Genomic DNA, 18,604 nt, shown 5'->3' on the forward strand with positions numbered 1-18,604 from the left:
AACGTAGGAATTCCTTTACTGGCCCGAAAGCTGCCCTTCTCTTTGATGTTTCAGCAGACCAGTCGGGGAAAATATACACCTTTTTGCCATTGTATGTCAGTTGGCCTGCTTTCCTGGAGAGCTGGAGTATGCGTTCCTTTACCCGGAAAAAATGGATCCTTGCCAGGAAAGCCCTTGGCTTATCAGAACGTGGATTGCCGGTCCGATGAGCACGATCCACCTCCGGGGGGGAGTCGGGAAACTCGTCGGGGAATGTTTTCTGCAAAAAAGACTGGATAAAGGCCACTGGGTCAGCCTTTTCTAGCCCAGGAGAGATCCCAATCACTCTTATGTTGTTCCTACGACTCCGGTCTTCTGCTATGACGAGCTTCTCCTCCAGATTAGCACATCTTCTCTCCAATTCAGTGATACACATCTGCAAACTGTCCATGGAGGAACCAAAGTTCTCAATGGCCTCCCCCTGTTCAGCCACGGTCGTGTTCAGCGTGGCGACTGCAGGACGCAGCTCCTTTCCGAAGTCATCAATCTTCTTCAGTAATTTCTTCTCCAAGCCAAGCATCATGGGTTGAATAAAACCATCCATAAACTCTTTCAGTGATTCCTTGAGGACCTCGCGCAGCATGCTCTTTGTAACCGGAGCGTCAGCGTCGCCCTGCATTGCGCCGGCCATGTTGTCGGCGTTTGCGGTCGGAGACCTGGTACTCCTCGACCTCGTGTTAATCGTATTCGGCATGAAACACGAAACAACTGCAAAAACAGACGCTCACCAGTGTTTTGGGCGTTTAAAGTCTCAAAAGAACTATAAAGGCAGTAAAAAATGGGCTTAAAAAATGTGAAAACTATGCACCTCCACAGAGCTCAACAAACGCGTCCTACTCGGTCGCCATCTTGTCGGAACTCTGGATCTGGCATGTTAATTGTTGTTGTAGATCCAAATAAAAGTATTCAAATGTGTGTGTGTGTGTGTGTGTGTGTGTGTACTTCATGTATATATTTATTGCTTTTTACATTTGAGTGTGTTTGCACTTAGTTGGTACATTGCATGTTGCACCTTTAATTGAACAGTTTTGTGTGATTTGTGTTTGAATAATGTTTGCCATTATTAGCGCACGCACACCCACACCCACACACACACAGAGTAAATTGATCAAAACTGTGATTACTAAACTATTAAAGTAACCTTTCAGTCCAAATGGTAATGTTTTCATTTCCTGTGAAAGTGTACACTGTTATTAACAATGACTAATAAAAGGGTATTTTTTCAAACTTCATATCGTCTGTATTCGTTTATTCTCTGCTAAGCCGTATAAAGAAGTATGGTGTATAAAAATGACTAGAATCTGAAAATGTCACTTTTTGAGCGAGTGGCTTGTCTATTTCCACTGTCAATGTTATTTTTTTAAGTATAAAGTTGTCAAATATGTCAGTACTTTCTTTTAGGCTATGTGTCATATCTGCCATGTGCATCTTTTTTTTTGTATATCTAGCACAACAGAAATAGATTTTACACCTCTCCTGCTTAGCGGAGAGTGTGGCGTGATAGAGGAGGTCTCCCCGAACGTGTGCGTGTGTTCAAAGTGCCGACGCAGCGAGCCGTCTGCTCTCCAGCGCCAACTAGAGTTTGAAAATGTCTGAAAATGTCACTCTTTTGAGGAGGTGGCTGCACAGGAAAGCCAACAGAAATAGATTTTACACCTCTCCCGCTTAGCGGAGAGTGTGGTGTGATAGAGGAGATCTCCCCGAACGCGTGCGTGTGTTCAAAGTGCCGACGCAGCGAGCCGTCTGCTCTCCAGCGCCAACTAGAGTTTGAAAATGTCTTAAAACTTCACTTTTTTTAGCAGGTGGCTGCACTGGAAAGCCAACAGAAATAGATTTTACACCTCTCCTGCTTAGCGGAGAGTGTGGTGTGATAGAAGAGGTCTCCCCGAACGTGTGCGTGTGTTCAAAGTGCCGACGCAGCGAGCCGTCTGCTCTCCAGCGCCAACTAGAGTTTGAAAATGTCTGAAAATGTCACTTTTTTGAGGAGGTGGCTGCACTGGAAAGCCAACAGAAATTGATTTTACGCCTCTCCTGCTTAGCGGAGAGTGTGGTGTGGAAGAGTAGGTCTCCCCGAACGCGTGCATGTGTTCAAAGTGCCGACGCAAAGAGCCGCCTCCCGTCCAGCACCCACTAGAGTCTGAAAATGGGACTTTTTGTATATAAAATGGTAAATGGTAAATGGTGCATTTATATAGCGCTTTTAATCCAAAGCGCTTTACATAGATTGTGCATTACATTCACCCATTCACACACACATTCATACACCGGTGGCGGAGGAAGCCATGCAAGGCACCAACCTGCTCACCGGAGGCAATTAGGGGTTCAGAGTCTTGCCCAAGGACCCTTCGACATTAACTCAGGGGGAGCCCGGATTTGAACTGGGAACCCTTCGGGATTTATACCCTTCGTGCTCTAATACCAGTTTCTCTACCCCTGAGCTATGCCGCCCCTACCTATATCATGTTGTTAAATAATAGACGCATTTATTACTGGTATTGTATCTCACCTGCACAATCCACCATTATTATCTGGAGCATATTTTGTTGTTGTTTTATCACTTTATTTGCTTACATTAATTTTACATAGCAACCTGGCCTAGAGGCAGACATGCACAGATATTAACATGATATCCAGATAATCTAGTCTGGAATTCAAAATGAAATTGAGTAAAAGTATGAAAGTATTGGCATCAAAATATACTTATATACACTTTACTATACTTAAATATACTTTATACCAAAAGTAAAAGTAAAAAATAGCAGACCTACAAGCTCACAACATGTCACGATGCGACACATTGTGAGCTTGTAGATCTGCTATTTTCAAATAACCTAGGTTTTAAATAGGGCTAAGTTGTTAATGTGTGTATTGCAATAAAACAGCTGCAAAGTAACTAGTAACTCAAGTTTAAAAATAATTTGTTGTGGAGTAAAAATACAAATACCTCAAAATTGCACTTAAGTAGGCCTACATACTTAAGTATGTAGGCCTACTTAGTTACTTTACACCACTGGCAGAAGGTGCTAATTGTGGCAATTATCACATTGTGGTCAGAAGTTGTATGGAAAATGGGCTAAGTACCCATTTACTGGGGATCAATAGCCAATTTAAATCGGTAAAAACTTGTTAGGGCACTTTGAAGTACACCAGTATAAGCAATTTAAAAATACACACATCGTAAATGTATAATTTTAAATAAATGTACGGTCTTTACAAATATTAATTACTGACATCTTATTTTGAAGGTCTTATATTCGCCAGCTCCTACACCGGAAGTCCTATATTCGCCAGTTTCACGTTGCTTAAACAAATGAACAAAACAAGACTTCCGCTCCTGACTTTCAAAATAAATCAAAGAGGAATCCTTTGTCTCCAGCGTAAAGTTGCATTACTGCCACCAGTGGTGGAAAAGGTACTCAAATGTTTTTTGTCCCATAACACTTTTTTGGCATTTCTTCCACAATTTATAATAGAGCTAAAGATTTCGTTCATACTTCAGCTTTACACAGTTGTGTGCTATTTTTTCATTACAATCTTTTATACTTTTTCAGATTTTTGAGAAAAACTACAGTTTCCCAGTGAATTCCTAAGGAAAATTAATTCTGTCTTACTATTTATATTAGGCCTAGTGGCCTACTGCTTGTAAGTAACCTTTTTTGTAAACCCCCAACCCCAAAAGTCCATTGAGTGGAGTGGTGGTGCGCTATGCTTGAGGATTGATTAAGGCCCCACCTCCCCTCCCCCCGCCAATAAGAACAGTTATATCAGTGCTTACTCTCCCTTGAGGAGGGATGTGTACATTCCCTACAGACAGTACATAATATATTTATTACTTAACCCTTAAGTTCTGTTCGGGTCATTTTGACCCGTTTTACATTTTCATTTGAAAAAAAAAGGTAGAAGTTTACATTTTTTCCACCTGAAACTCACTGGCCTTAAAGATTCTTCTGAGATGAACGTGTAAAAAAATATTTTTGCCCTACACCCATGCTACACCCCCCTCATATTTTTTGAACCTTAAGTGCTGTTCGGGTCATTTTGACCCGGAAGCACATAATTATGCACAGAAATACACAGTATTGTGCCAAAACACAGACACACAGCCCCCCCCCTCCTTCTAACACCCCCCTTCCGAAGCCCCCCTGTCTGATTTTAATTTTTTCCTATAAGCATGAGCAATATTGCCCAGTATTAAATAAAGTAGTTTTTTTTACATGAATTCCAGCTAAATCAGTAAAAACGCCTAGCTCGTTCAGTGTTTAATGTGATATAGCAAAGCAGAAATGCAAACATTTACCATATACATCATATGAATTGTTTGGTATTGAGTCAAAGTCAATGTATCATGATGATTTGTTAACTTAAAATTTATATTAGTGTTGTTTTTTTTAAACCAAATATCCCCCGGGTCAAAATGACCCGAACAGAACGAAGGTGTAGTGAATCTGAACAGAACTTAAGGGTTAATATATAGATAGAAGACTTATATGCGGTGCCATTCATGAGTTAATTTCGCTAAGCGTCCCGCAAAGCTTGGCTAATGAGCCAAGGGACATAGGCTACTATACAGAGCCAAATGTAGGAGTGGTTAACAAAATTCAAATTTGTATGTGAATGATAAATATGCTTATTGTGAAAAAATGATCTGGTTGCAAAGGATTCTTCTGTGATGATGTGTGCAACGTGTATGCAAGTGAGCATGTATCACTGAGATGTAGCCATTAGGGCTGTCAACAAATAATCAACATTTGAACAGTCAGAATATTCTATCTATAAATCCACAAATCTCTCTGACTCTGTCCCTCTGAAGCCATATGCTATAGTAGGTCCATAAGGCCCATTGACCATGCCAATGATGGCATCTGTGCCTAAGGTTGTCTACCCCTGCCCTATTGAGATGTCTGTATCTGTCTGTGTCCCTTTTATGCCCATGGAGATGATGGAAATCCTGATGACAGCATTGTGACATGATAGTACTGATGTAATAAACTGGCTTCCAAGTGCACTGAGAATGGGTGCAATGCGCACCGCAGGTACACTGTCAATGGATAGGATGGTTAGGAGGGGCATATGTTACCAATGGGCATGTACCTATAAATTCATGCTTGAATATGAACATTAAAGTGGTTCAACCAAAAATCTTATTTTATTTCATTAAACACACCATGAAGCCTTGAATTCATGGAGATTCTTGAGTGGTGCTGACCGCTCCTACATCTGTCTTTGTCTGTCTGTATGTATGTCCTGGACAAACATCATTTTTGGCCAATTTTGACAGTCCTAGTAGCCATGATGCTGGACACACTCTCAAAGTCAATCTTCTCCACAATGTTCTTGGGTTTGACGCTCTCCTCCTGGTTGTTGATGAAAATCTGTCCTTCCTCATCCTCTGTCCAGCCATGCTTGCTCATCCACACCTTCACCTCGAGAGGGTCCCCCAGCATCTCGGCCAGTAGACCACGTTCAATGTTCTGGTAGGTTATGCTCACTACATGGCAGATGAACTTGCGTACAGAGTCCTCAAAGCCAGTGATGCCGTCGATGAGCTCTCTGTTCTCCTCCAGACTTGTCCAGAAGCTCTGGAAGTGGCAGGTCTCCAGCAGGTTTCCCAAGTGGAGGATCTGCCTGATGGGTCGTTCGTCTTGGTGTGTCTGGTCAATCATGCACTTGCACAGGGTGAAGTCGGCGTGGGGCAGGTTGGTCAGGGCCTTCAGAAGGATCTGTGATGTCACATTCATCTGGAAATGGGCTGGGTTGAACTGGTACAGTTTGAGGACAGCCAGGTTAGCCTCGAGGTCATATGCGTTCTCTTTAGTTTGTGCCTCCACATATCGCTCCAGTGTAGCGAGGTTTTCTGGGTTGTACCTATCGATTCCGCGTAAGAGATTCCCTACGACCGCCCTCATCTCCTCGAATGATTCCGCCATTTGATTCAAACCTTTATGTTGGTGCGTTTGTCTTGAACTTATGAAGCCAACAAAGAACCAGGGGAGGAAAGATCTTGGAATGGAAGGAACCACCAGACAAGGAAGTACAGAATTCACTTTAAAGAGATATTACATACAACCAGATTCCCTTACAATTATAATAGATAGTTAGTATAAATTATGGATACTCCTTGCAACCAACAGTGTCCTTGACACTTGTGGAGTCTTAACATAGTCTCACACCCTTGTGATGAGGTCATAGCTACATCATGTTTACGTCACCGTGACATTCAGTATTTGAGGCTATTTAGTGTAGTATCTACAATAACCAGTACCAGTCGCTGTCAGGTTCTTATCTACATGTTGTTTTGATTGGGCATGACTGCACCTAAGGCATATCTATGATGCCATCAATACGTCATGCCTGAATTTGTGCAAGCAGGGCCCCAGTGACTTCTGTACCATGATAATGTAATGTAATGTAATATAGCAGTAATGTAATATGATCTATCTAGATATACAGTACTATAATTTACATAATATCTGTGTGTGACTCTCGACAAAAGATGTCGCTGGCATAACTCGGACAGCGTACAACTGTTCGGTCTCTTCGAACATTAAAACAATTCCAGAGTTATGAACTCTGTGATCTGTACGTTCTTTAAATTCTGAATGAATGAATGAATGATTTTATCTGGAGGGCCGAATTGTCATGTGAAGCTTGACCAATCCTCAAAGTATCCAATCATCAGACCGGGACGGACACTACACACATATTCTGGACGTACGGGACAGATACAACCTGTTCATTCTGGACTGAAATGACCATATATGGACATGGGATACACATTTTGTTTTTGAAAAAACCTATTCATTCTGGACTGATATTCTGGACGTACGGGACAGATAAAACCTGTTCATTCTGGACTGAAATGACCATATATGGACATGAGGTGACACACATTTTGTTTTTGAAAAAACCTGTTCATTCTGGACTGAAATGACCATATATGGACATGGGACACACATTTTGTTTTTGAAAAAACCTGTTTATTCTGGACTGAAATGACCATATATGGACATGGGACACACAAAGCCACTCATTGGAAGCGGCTTTCACCGCTTCAAAAATCAAAAGATCATGAATATCTGTATGTGTCAGTCTGAGGAAGAGGCAGAAATCCTCTGTGTTTGGGAGCTTCCCTGATTGGCCAATCTAAACCGCCGGCTTCACGGACTGGCAGAGTATAAGTCCCTGATTGAATAACACGACCCGTCGAGAATGACTTACGTCGTCCCAACATACATGGCCCCATGAAGGCCGACGTCCTACATATAAGAATATGCAGGTCTCACTATTCCTTGCCTATTAATGATGTTTGTTGTCTAGATGAAGGAGAACAGGCGTTTCTTGATGATGTAGAGGACGGTGAAGAGGTACAGCATCAGGGCGAGGAAGAAGAACAGCTTGTCCGTCAGCTCGCGGCGGTTGTACTTCAGGAGGAGCTTCCTGCCCAGGTGGATGGTCCCCGCCATGGACCGGAACTCCTCGTTGGTCTCCTGGATGGTCCGAGAGGAGGTGGCCAACGCGCCGATGGCGTCTACACTCTGCTTGACGTTGTGGTCCATCATCCTGCAGATGGACATCAGGCTGTCCGTGATGTCACTGCTGGTCCGAACCAAGCTGTCCTTGGTCGCAGTTCTCTGCCTGAGCGCGGGGCCATCGCGTCCGCCGCGCAGCAGTTCCTCTTTCTCTGCATGGTCGATGGCCAGTTTACAGGCCAGGTTGGCTTTACGCCATGCCGCCTGGTTGTTCAGCATGTGCCTGAGGTGTCTCTCTGTCTGCGTTTGGATGGCCAGTGTGTCTTCGTAACTGTTCTGCTCTCTAGACATCTGCTCCAGGTCCTGTATTCGGAGCCTGAGCTGGTCGAGATTGGCTTTGACCAAAGTGTTAAGCTCCGCGAGAGTAGACAGGGGGCCACAACATTCCCTGATGTCCTGAATGAGAGCTTTGATCGCGAGGTCGCGTTTGGTTATTTCCTCTCCGCAAATTCGGACGTGAACATCTGAAGAGGATGTCATTTTGTTTTGTTTTTGAGGGCAATTGACATCATTAGAATGTATTCTAAAATGTTCAGAGTGCCCAGTTTAGATCATGTGGTGTAAACACACTATTTCTCTATCTTATGTTGCTAGTGATGTCACAGGTAGCTCGCCTCGAACCTCACTTTGTGATTGGCTGAGATGTATTGTCATCATCTCCAAATTTAGAAAGTGCAGTACTTGGGATCAAAATATAGGTCATAGCAGAGATAACCAAAGGTATACTGTAAGCCTAGAAAATGCTGCTTGATGGAGCGCAAGGGTCCATCTGGTTCAATGTCACCACTGAGATTAGCCTACTCATTACCCAATAAAACAGATCACTTGCTCTCACTTCAATGTTTGTTTTTCTGAGGCGTCTACCTTCATAAAGGTAGACGCCTCCTTCGACTCTGATGCATGTGCATCGAGGGACTAAGGGAATCACGTGTGCATTGCTTCCACGTGCGTCACACATAGGGAAGTTGCTAGGCCAATCAGAGGTAGGTGGGGGCGGGTCTTTACGTACGCAGCCTGTAAGAACAGCTGAGCCGCGCAACATCGGAACTGGCTCTGTTGAATTGAATTGTAGTCCTTGGATAAGTCCCGGAAAAGTCGCGCTGTGATTGGCCAGTAGTCACTTTGACTGACTGCGTTCCCTTCGTTTTTCCAGGATGTCCGGACTACAACTGTTGCACGTCGCTCCAATGAACTGCAGAGGCGGGCCTGAGGGCCTCACACACACTGAAGGAAAGAAAATCTGTAAGAGGAAGGGAAACCATGAACGACCACAAGATGGCAGCGCTGACCAACAGCTGACATGAATCAATGCCACATAATGCAAGGAAATTCACACCATGAAGCATTATAGCCAGGGACCCACTCGCCCAGAATGTGAGATGACCTGTGATGTCTTGCCATACTTTTTATTTCAGTTTTATCTATTAGTTTGGTCATTAAGGTCCACAGAATGAGAGGTCTGCTCTGCCGGAAACATCGTGAAAAAAAAAAAAGTTATGGCCATTTGTATATTCACTGTCCCAATGACTCCACTACACAGGAACAGAGAAATATTTAAAAAAGAAAAACATCTGCTTTAAGTAGCAAACTAGGGGTTCTTCATGATTCTGAATCGATTGCAAGTGATGTTTCCGGCAGACAGACCTCTCATTCTGTGGACCTTAATGACCAAACTAATAGATAAAACTGAAATAAAAAGTACAGCAAGACATCACACTTTAGAATATCTTCATTTTTATTTTTATCCCATGATTTTGTAACCCATTTGTCACCCAGCTGTAATCCTGGGCTCATGCTCAGTGAGCAGGCCGCTTCTTATCACCTGAGAGGGCCCAGGGGGAGCTTCCCCGGTTGGACGTAGCGCATGGAAGGAACACGTTATTCCCCTCCATTAGGCGCACCGGCTGGTCAGAGGGAGGCATTGTAGAGACCAGGAGCATGTGTTTGTGAGGGTACCTAGGAGAACATGCAAACTCCACACAGAAAGGCCCTTTCGCCAACCCCACCTGGGGCGTGGGAGAGAACACGCCCCCAGCGCCCACAGCGTCCCCTGCCGGGGAATCGAACCTTAGACCTTCTATCCACGAGTTTCCTACGCCCCTAGTGCATTGCGCAAACGTCTGCACCGAGGTTCCGCCGCCGATTTACAAGCTCACAACGGGTTGCATCTGCGACGCGACGTGAGCTTGTATGTCTGCTGTTAAACCCGGAAGTTTGGTCCTGATAGTCTCCAGTAAACTCCGGCGGAAACTTGTGGATATGTGAGGCGACAGCGCTACCCCCCCCACACCGTGCCCCCCCCCCCCCCCCCCAAGTCATTTTAAATTAAAGCATGCACTTTGGAATACTTTTTGGTATTCTTGGAGTATTTTCAAAAGTAAATACTCCAGTACTTAACGTATTTGACAGGACAACTTTCATGTGTTAATTTATTTGACCAGGATTGCTTGATATATTAAGAAAACAATGTCATCTTTGATCCTCACATATGTTGAAATGTCTTTGAAGACTAAGGGAGAATCTCTGAGGGGAAAGGAAACCATCAATGACCACAAGATGGCAGCGCTGACCAACAGTTGACAGGAATCAACGTGACACAATGGAAGAGAACTGTGTTGGAAACCAATGGAAAATGTGACTGCTCTGCTCAGTATACTACAGCTGTGGTTCCTTTCCCAGCTGACTAGTACAACCACAGTCTGTTACCATTGTATTGGGAACTGTCCAGTACAACCACAATGCCATACCGTTGTACTGGGAGTTGACTGACCAGTACAACCACAGTCTGATACAGCTGGCCAGTGAGCACCACTGTAACTTGAACTCTAGGGTCCGATGGCTTAACGCATATCAAAATGGGCATCCTGGAAATTCAAAAGTGGGGTTCGAAGGCCCCCAGGGGTCCTTGAGGAGGTTCCAGGTGGTCCCCAGCAAAATTAGTTGATGTACTGTAGCATCAAAATCAGTTTAACCACTTTAATCGGTTATTTGAAAATAGCTAGGCCTACATGCTTGTAGACCAGCTGCTTTCGAACATCTTGAAAAGACGTGAAACATTTTTAACAACGCAAATAATTTTCAGATGAGGGTCCATGGCCAAATACATGCCGATTAGGGAGTCCTCGGCATGGATAAACTTTGAGAACCAGTGTTGTGATAAGACGCCACAGAAGGAAGGATGGAGGGAATGAGAAAGAGTGACTGTCTGCATCAACCATGTCCATGTCAACACGTATAGACTTCATAGAGGGATGACGTGTTGTTTTCTGACCTCTCTCTCTCCATCTATCTATCTCTCAACCTCTCTCTCTCTCTCTCTCGCTAAGCCCTGGACGGGCTGAAAGAATGACAAGCAGACAGCGTAGAGACAACAGGCAGGGATGAGCTAAGCTGGTGTTGTGGAGAATTCCAGGCATTCCAACAGGGTGTTGTTCCTGCCCGGCTAATCGGCGAGCGCTGGCCGAGCGCTCGCGGGGGAGCTCACCACTAGACAAACAATCACGGGCTGAACTCTGGGGGCCCCCAGGACCCCCCCACCCCCCTCCACACACACACGCACACACACACACACGCACGCACGCACGCTCACACGCGCACGCGCACACACACACACACACACACACACACACACACACACACACACACACACACACACACACACACACACACACACACACGACCCAGAGTCAAAACCCAGAGTCAAAACCAACAAAGGGTCAAACTCTTTTTTCTGCTATACCACCAAAATGTGGAAAGCCTTACCGAAGGCCACAAAGGAGTGTGGATCACTAGCATCCTTTAAAATTGCCCTGAAAAACCACTTACAGGCAGCAGCCGTTCGCAACTGGTAAAAAAGAATCTAGCCCAACCCTACCCTCCCCTGCCCCTTCTTTGTATATACTGTTTGTTTTGACTTACTGTCTTCTATTTTGTTTTTCTTTACATATCTACTGCATAGTACTGTGTTCTATTTGTCTGTCATTCAATGTTATATGAGATACTTCAATGGTTTCCAGTGGAAATAAGCTTAGTCTTTTCATGGATCTCCTTTTAGTAGACCTTGTACCAGTGAACTGTACCGTCATGAAACTGTACCTTTTCCTATGCAAACTTCTAATAAAGTCTTCAATCAATCAATCAACCCCTTGACAGAGGGGAAACATTGATGTCAAACATTCCCATACATACAGTAGATAGTAGACAGAGAGGCACACTTTACCACACACAAACACGCGCGCGCGCACGCTCGTTCGCGGCACACTTTCGTGCACGCACGCACAAACCCCAATGACTCTCATACACAAATAGATACCTGGAACACACCCCTGTTGGGTAACTGGGGTAAGGGTGAAAGGGTGAAGAGTGTGGAGGAAACAACAAGACAAGAATCTCATCCGTCTTTGTCATTGAAGAACAATCCAGAGCATATTTCGTTAAAATAAGTGTCAAATTTGTTCTGAAAGTTGTTATAGAATTTTTGTTTTGAAACGGTCTCCTCTTCTAGCTCTGCTAATTAAACAGAAAAAAAAATGTAGCCTATATAAATATATAAAATAAATAAAACATTTAGGACAGGATTCTTTTTTAATCCAATCACAGGAGAGAACTCATACATGATACAGGATAAACAGTGTAATTGGAAGTGATGGGAAGTGATAAGCAGACAACATTGGAATTGTAACACTATTCATGGGTTTCCTACGCCGTCCATGTTGAGGTCCAACACAGGTGTTCTGATCGACATAGAACATTAAGTTCTGTGCCAATTAGACAATTGAAACACCTGTGTTGGACCTCAACATGGACGGTGTAGGACGACAAATGAAACCCATGAATAGAATGGAAGCTGATACATGGATTCTCTCTCCTGATTGTTAGACATATATATATATATATATATATATATATATATATATATATATATATATATATATATATATATATATGTCAGTTTACTAAAAAGCTGGAGAGACATGGAGCCCCTGTTACTGAACAATGATTACCATAAAAAGAGAGAAAAGAAATATCAATCAAAACATACAGCACCTTAAACTCGAAGAGTTACAAATGGACAAATGAACACTGAGGATTTTAGGACTGCACATTACAGCACATAATTATATATTCAGATGTCTCCACCATACCGTGTGAGGGGCCAAAGCAGTCAAAACATAAGGCAACACGGGTTTCAATCTGACAATCTCAAAGGTTTGTTTAAATTTCCAAAAAAGTGACAAATGATTGACAACATTTCCAACAAACACGGTGTAGGGCCCTTAAAAGAGGTCAACATAACATAACGTTACTGAAAAGTATAGACTAAAAAAATATGGACGGTGGAAAGCCACTGGTTTCTATGCTGTGCAAATGAAGCTTTTTTGGCCGTTGTATGGGTGACGCCATCATTGTAGAAATCAACGTTCATTGGTAGAAAGGATACCATCTCGAATGCTTTTGGCTGCCAACGGTCACATGCAACCGCAGGGATACATGGGACATTTCCCTGCTAGAAAAACCAGCACAAGACCAGCAGTAAGACCAGCACCAGCACCAGCACAAACCAGCGCATGTTGTGTTTTCGTGCTGGTCTGTGCTGGTGCTGGTGCTGGTTTGTGCTGGTCCCACCATCTAAACCAGCATGAACCAGCACAGACCAGCACCAGCACAAACCAGCGCTTACTGCTGGTCTGTGCTGGTGCTGGTCTGTGCTGGTCTGTGCTGGTGTGGTCAGGGACCCCCGGGGGACCCCCCTGAGAAGTGGACCAGATCTTTGCTGGTTTAATTTGCTCTTTGCTCTGGTGCTTGAATCCTGTTCTGTATTTGACCATATTAGATTGTGACATTATTTTTGACATTGTGGGTGTGAGTGGGATTCGAACTTACTACCTCTGGCACTTCAGTCCTGCACTTATCCTCGGCGCCACTGGAACCTGTTAGTTAAAATGGGTGTTTGTCCCTATTTGTATATGACCAGCTTAGACCAGCACAGACCAGCACAGACCAGCACCAGCACAGACCAGCACCAGCACAGACCAGCAGTAAAACACAACATGTGCTGGTTTGTGCTGGTGCTGGTCTGTGCTGGTTTATGCTGGTTCATGCTGGTCTGTGCTGGACCAGCACCAGCACAGACCAGCAGTAAAACACAACATGTGCTGGTTTGTGCTGGTGCTGGTCTGTGCTGGTCTATGCTGGTTCATGCTGGTCTGTGCTGGACCAGCACCAGCACCAGCACAGACCAGCAGTAAAACACAACATGTGCTGGTTTGTGCTGGTGCTGGTCTGTGCTGGTCTATGCTGGTTCATGCTGGTCTGTGCTGGACCAGCACCAGCACCAGCACAGACCAGCAGTAAAACACAACATGTGCTGGTTTGTGCTGGTGCTGGTCTGTGCTGGTCTGTGCTGGTTCATGCTGGTCTGTGCTGGTGCTGGTGCTGGTCTATGCTGGACCAGCACCAGCACCAGCACAGACCAGCAGTAAAACACAACATGTGCTGGTTTGTGCTGGTGCTGGTCTGTACTGGTCTGTGCTGGTCTATGCTGGTTTATGCTGGTTCATGCTGGTCTGTGCTGGTGCTGGTCTGTGCTGGTGGACCAGCAAGGGACCAGCACAGACCAGCATAGACCAGCACCAGCACCAGCACAGACCAGCATGAACCAGCATAAACCAGCATAGACCAGCACAGACCAGCATGAAAATTGTGCTGGTCTGTGCTGGTTTTTCTAGCAGGGTTGTCTTGAGCTTGCCGAAAATAAAGCACACAAAGAAGAATCATCACAAGCCTATGATCACAAGCCCCTCCTACATCATTGAGCAGTGATGGCTGAGTGGTTAGTGTCCATGCCTAGGACTCCGGAGACCCCAGAGGTCACAGGTACGATTCCCTGCTCCAGCTATCACTGCTCCCCCCCCTCGCGATGCACTGGGTTCAGCTGGGTTAAGCTTAAAAAAGCAGCTGGGTTGGGCTGTGATATCTGAATTTCCCTCGCGGGAGGAGTAGATAACTATCTTATCTATCTATACCCTGCTATAACATCAAATATAACATAAATTGGACATATTTTCACAAAACTCATATCATGGTGATTTAAATGAGGCTTTAAACTAGCGACAGGAACCATAAAGTATTCATGACAATGTTTATTAAGGTAAGAACATCAAATACAAAAGTTCGGGGGAATAGAATGGAATCCTGTGGAGAACATGTAGCTTTTGGTGCCAGAACAGCGCAACTAGCGGCCAATCATAGGAACTTTTAGTTCCGTGTTTGATTCATTTTAAATCGGGACAACTACACCCCTGCTGAAAAGCAATGTTTAACAAAACAAGAAGTTAACTAAGCAAACAGACCTGACATAATTAGACGTGAGGAAGACAGTGGTGGACCAAATCAAATGCACACAGGGGAGGAGCCCCCCTGCGTGCATTTGGTTTGGTCCACCACTTGGTTTGGTCCACCACTGGTCCGTGTGCTGTAGCATGGCAGCGTACCACACTGATTGACTCAGCTGAGTAAAACACTGCCAGAAACAAACACTCAGTTAGATTAAGTCATAGGACCTGGTGGTGTTGCATGCCAACATGTTATTTTTGCTGCTGATGCCATTGTTCAATGCCTGTAAACTTTGGTGTATAAAGCATGGTTTGGTTGCACTTTACCTCCAGACTGTGCTGATTTCCAGCCGCCTCTGAGGTCGGCCTTTATACACATTTGGAACAGCTACTTCTCAAAAATAGCAGGAATACAAGCTCACAGCACATCACTGTGTGCTGTGCTGCGAGCATGTACATGAATTTCTTTAGAAAAATGTGAAGTGAAACATTTTGAACTAGAAGCAGTGCTCTTCCGAGCACAGGTCTCCACCAGGCCACACAAATCGGCCTGTTATAGCGCCACCATGAGGCTGATTTAAAAAATGTGGGGCAGAGGTTCTGAATTAGCATCCAGGGAGTGTGTGTGCTCAGTTTGGCAGCGATCGGGCCAACGGCGCCGGAGATTAGCTGGTAACAACCAGGCCACACAAATCGGCCTGTTATAGCGCCACCATGAGGCTGATTTGAAAAATGTGGGGCAGAGGTTCTAGATTGGCATCCAGGGAGTGTGTGTGCTCAGTTTGGCAGCGATCGGGCCAACGGTGACTGAGATTAGCTGCTCACAAACTGCGAGGACGCACGCACGCACGGACGGACGGACGGACGGACGGACGGACGGACGCACGGACGGACGCACGGACGGACGGACGGACGGACGGAGGGGAAAACATACTCTCCCTCAGCCTTCGGCTGGTGGAGACAATAATTCTGAATATTTAAACAAAGATCTTCCCTCCTGAGGGGGTCACTAAAACAAAACCTTTTCAGATGGGTGTACACGACCGAAACGTTGTAGAACTGCTGATTTAGAAGGCATTTATAGAATCCGCCTCAGGTCTTCAAATGGGTTAAAAGGCCATAGCAGAGAGCTCTACAGTTTGTTTTTGCAATGAAAGGACGTAATAATGCCATAAGGCTTTTCAGGGGCATTTCACAGTATAATATAGTCTTTTACTAAATTCTACACTGGCGTCTGCTGCTGCTCGGAAACGTCTGCACTTGTGTCACGTGAGATGGCCGTGACCACAGTCATTCACACATTCACAGAAGACTCAACAAACTCTCACATGCCACTTTCAATTTGGAAGTGGCAGTCAATTTGGAGTTTTCCAATAATGTTCACATTGTCTTATGCCGTCATCCTCCGTCTACAAGAGCATTCATCTGTCTGGCTACTCTCACTAACCACTGGACCGATCACCGCCAATTTGCACATTCGTTCTCTCTCTACTGCACTTAAACTGGAGGTAAACGGATTGTGACATTGGTAATTAGCCACACATATGCATGCATGTGGGTTTATGTATAATTATGCATATGGATGTCCATGTGAATATGTCCATATGACGCACTCTGTGTGTGTTTGTTTGTGTGTGTGTGTGTGTGTGTGTGTGTGTGTGTGTGTGTGTGTGTGTGTGTGTGTGTGTAACAGAGGGGGGTGGGCGGGATGAGCGACTGACTCCCTTTGTCCTGCTCTCTTGACCTTTGACATGTCATGACCTGTGGCACACGCCGGGCCTGCCGCTAAATTACCCCTTCCCCCTCCCCCCATCGACACACACACATACACACACATTTCGGGGGTTGTGTTTGTTTATAGAATTAATGCCAGCTGAGTGCACGCAAACAGCAGGCGTGTGCCGAAACACATCCCCACGTGCACACACACACACACACACACACACACACACACACACACACACACACACACACACACACACACACACACACACACACGCACGCACACAGACATATTGGTAGATGTTTTACCATTGTTGCATTTTATCATTTTCATTTTTATTTTTTTTAATTAATTGTTTGTTAACTCTGTTATACTGCTTTGGGCGTGTCTTGGTCAGGTCTCACTTGCAAAAGCGGTTTCATACCTCAGCGTGACATGCCTGGTTAAATAAAGGTCAACACACAAACACTCGCTTGCTAACTCACTCACACACACAAACTTCCTTCTGGTAGTCCATCGGGGTGGAAGACGACGGTGGTTATCTTTGCGACGGCGCCACTGTAGGTCAGGCCGCGACCCCCAAAATATTCATATTTTAACTGTGGATCCCCCACACCCTTAAGCTCTAAGAGTTGAGGCACTAAATGTTCTATAACATGACATGCTTTTATTGTGAAAATAGCCAATCTACATGCTCACTTGCGAGGCGTTGTGAGCATGTAGATTGGCTATTTTCACAATTTCTGCCTCTAATATTTGACAATTTGGCCAAAGTTAAATTTTAGAGGTATTAGAAAGCCCTTCAATCGTCACTTTAGAAATGTGCATATACCCTCTATACACTTAAAGTTTATGTTGGTTTGTTTACTGTTGAGTGAGAAAACAATTAAGTTAATCATCTGGCGAGCCACATGTGAGGCCTGGGATCAGGAGGCTGAGATGGTGCTGGATCAGCATGGAGGGTGTGTCTGCTGGCGCCACACATCCATTGTTGGGCGCGTTTCTCCTCGAGGTGTGTGACCCCATTGTGTATACACACGCCACGCGCGGCACTCCATCTGTTGGAAGGCAACCTGTGACCCCTGACCTCTGAATGACCCGGGGTCAGGTCGGGTTGCTGACCAGTGTGTGTGTGTGTGTGTGTGTGTGTGTGTGTGTGTGTGTGTGTGTGTGTGTGTGTGTGTGTTGGTGGCAATGTTAAGACAATGTCAAAATAAAACAATGGGCCAGAGACCCCACTCAGCATAAAGCATTGTGGGACAGCGGGGTCGTAGTGTGAACCACGCCAGCATTCAGTCCACCGTACTTCACATGAGACTAAATGGACCCTTATACTGATCCATTTGGCTACATGTGTACACTCACAGATTTAAATGGATCCTTTTACAGTGTAAACGCCTTGTAACGCGACTGACGCACCTAGTAGTTCATCAGTGCTCCTCAGAGATGGTGCAACTGCAACCGTCTCTGTTGTGTTTGTGTCGCCCCTTGAGGACAGAAGTTGGAGCTGCACTGTATAGAAGGATTTCTTGGGGGAAATCTCGCTTCTTCGAACGCACATCATTTCGACAACGGATCGTCGGAAGGTATCGCAACTCACCCCACGGAGGTTAGGGTTAGGTTTGGTTGTCGAAAAGATGACTTGTAGAAATAGCTACACGCTCCCATTTCTTGTAGGTGAAATGTGGTTTCCTTTGTAGACTCTTCCCAGAAGGAACAGTTGTCCTGTGACTAAATCTAAATCGTGATTCCAGGAGTTCCAGTGGTTGGAAACTTCATCCCAATGAGCCACCATAATAATTAAGAGAATATACAAATGTATAATTTTTTAGTATTTCAAATAACAAAAAAATAATAATTACTTGCTGGAGGGTATGCATATCAACAAAGCAGAAAAAAAGCTTAATAACAACGCTTTTTTTAACAAATAAAAAAGCATAATATTAACAGCTTCTATTTTTTTAAACAAACAAACAAAC

General features: G+C 44.7%; 2 protein-coding genes across 2 annotated transcripts; both read right to left on the minus strand.

Moving 5' to 3' along the window:
- Positions 1 to 5,294: 5,294 nt before the first annotated feature.
- Positions 5,295 to 5,966, minus strand: LOC308308816 (eukaryotic translation initiation factor 3 subunit K-like; the record flags this gene model as incomplete). The annotated part of the gene is made up of 1 exon (XM_080754268.1): positions 5,295 to 5,966. One exon carries the CDS (start codon positions 5,964 to 5,966, stop codon positions 5,295 to 5,297), a length of 672 nt encoding a protein of 223 aa, XP_080610394.1.
- Positions 5,967 to 7,352: 1,386 nt separating this feature from the next.
- On the minus strand, positions 7,353 to 8,048 carry LOC308309210 (vesicle transport protein SEC20-like; the record flags this gene model as incomplete). Its single annotated transcript, XM_080754711.1, has 1 exon — positions 7,353 to 8,048. One exon carries the CDS (start codon positions 8,046 to 8,048, stop codon positions 7,353 to 7,355), a length of 696 nt encoding a protein of 231 aa, XP_080610837.1.
- Between the last annotated feature and the right edge of the window lie 10,556 nt (positions 8,049 to 18,604).

This window comes from Nannobrachium achirus (genome assembly GCF_963921795.1).
Source record: "Nannobrachium achirus genome assembly, chromosome: 23".
In the NCBI taxonomy this organism is placed as follows: domain Eukaryota; kingdom Metazoa; phylum Chordata; class Actinopteri; order Myctophiformes; family Myctophidae; genus Nannobrachium; species Nannobrachium achirus.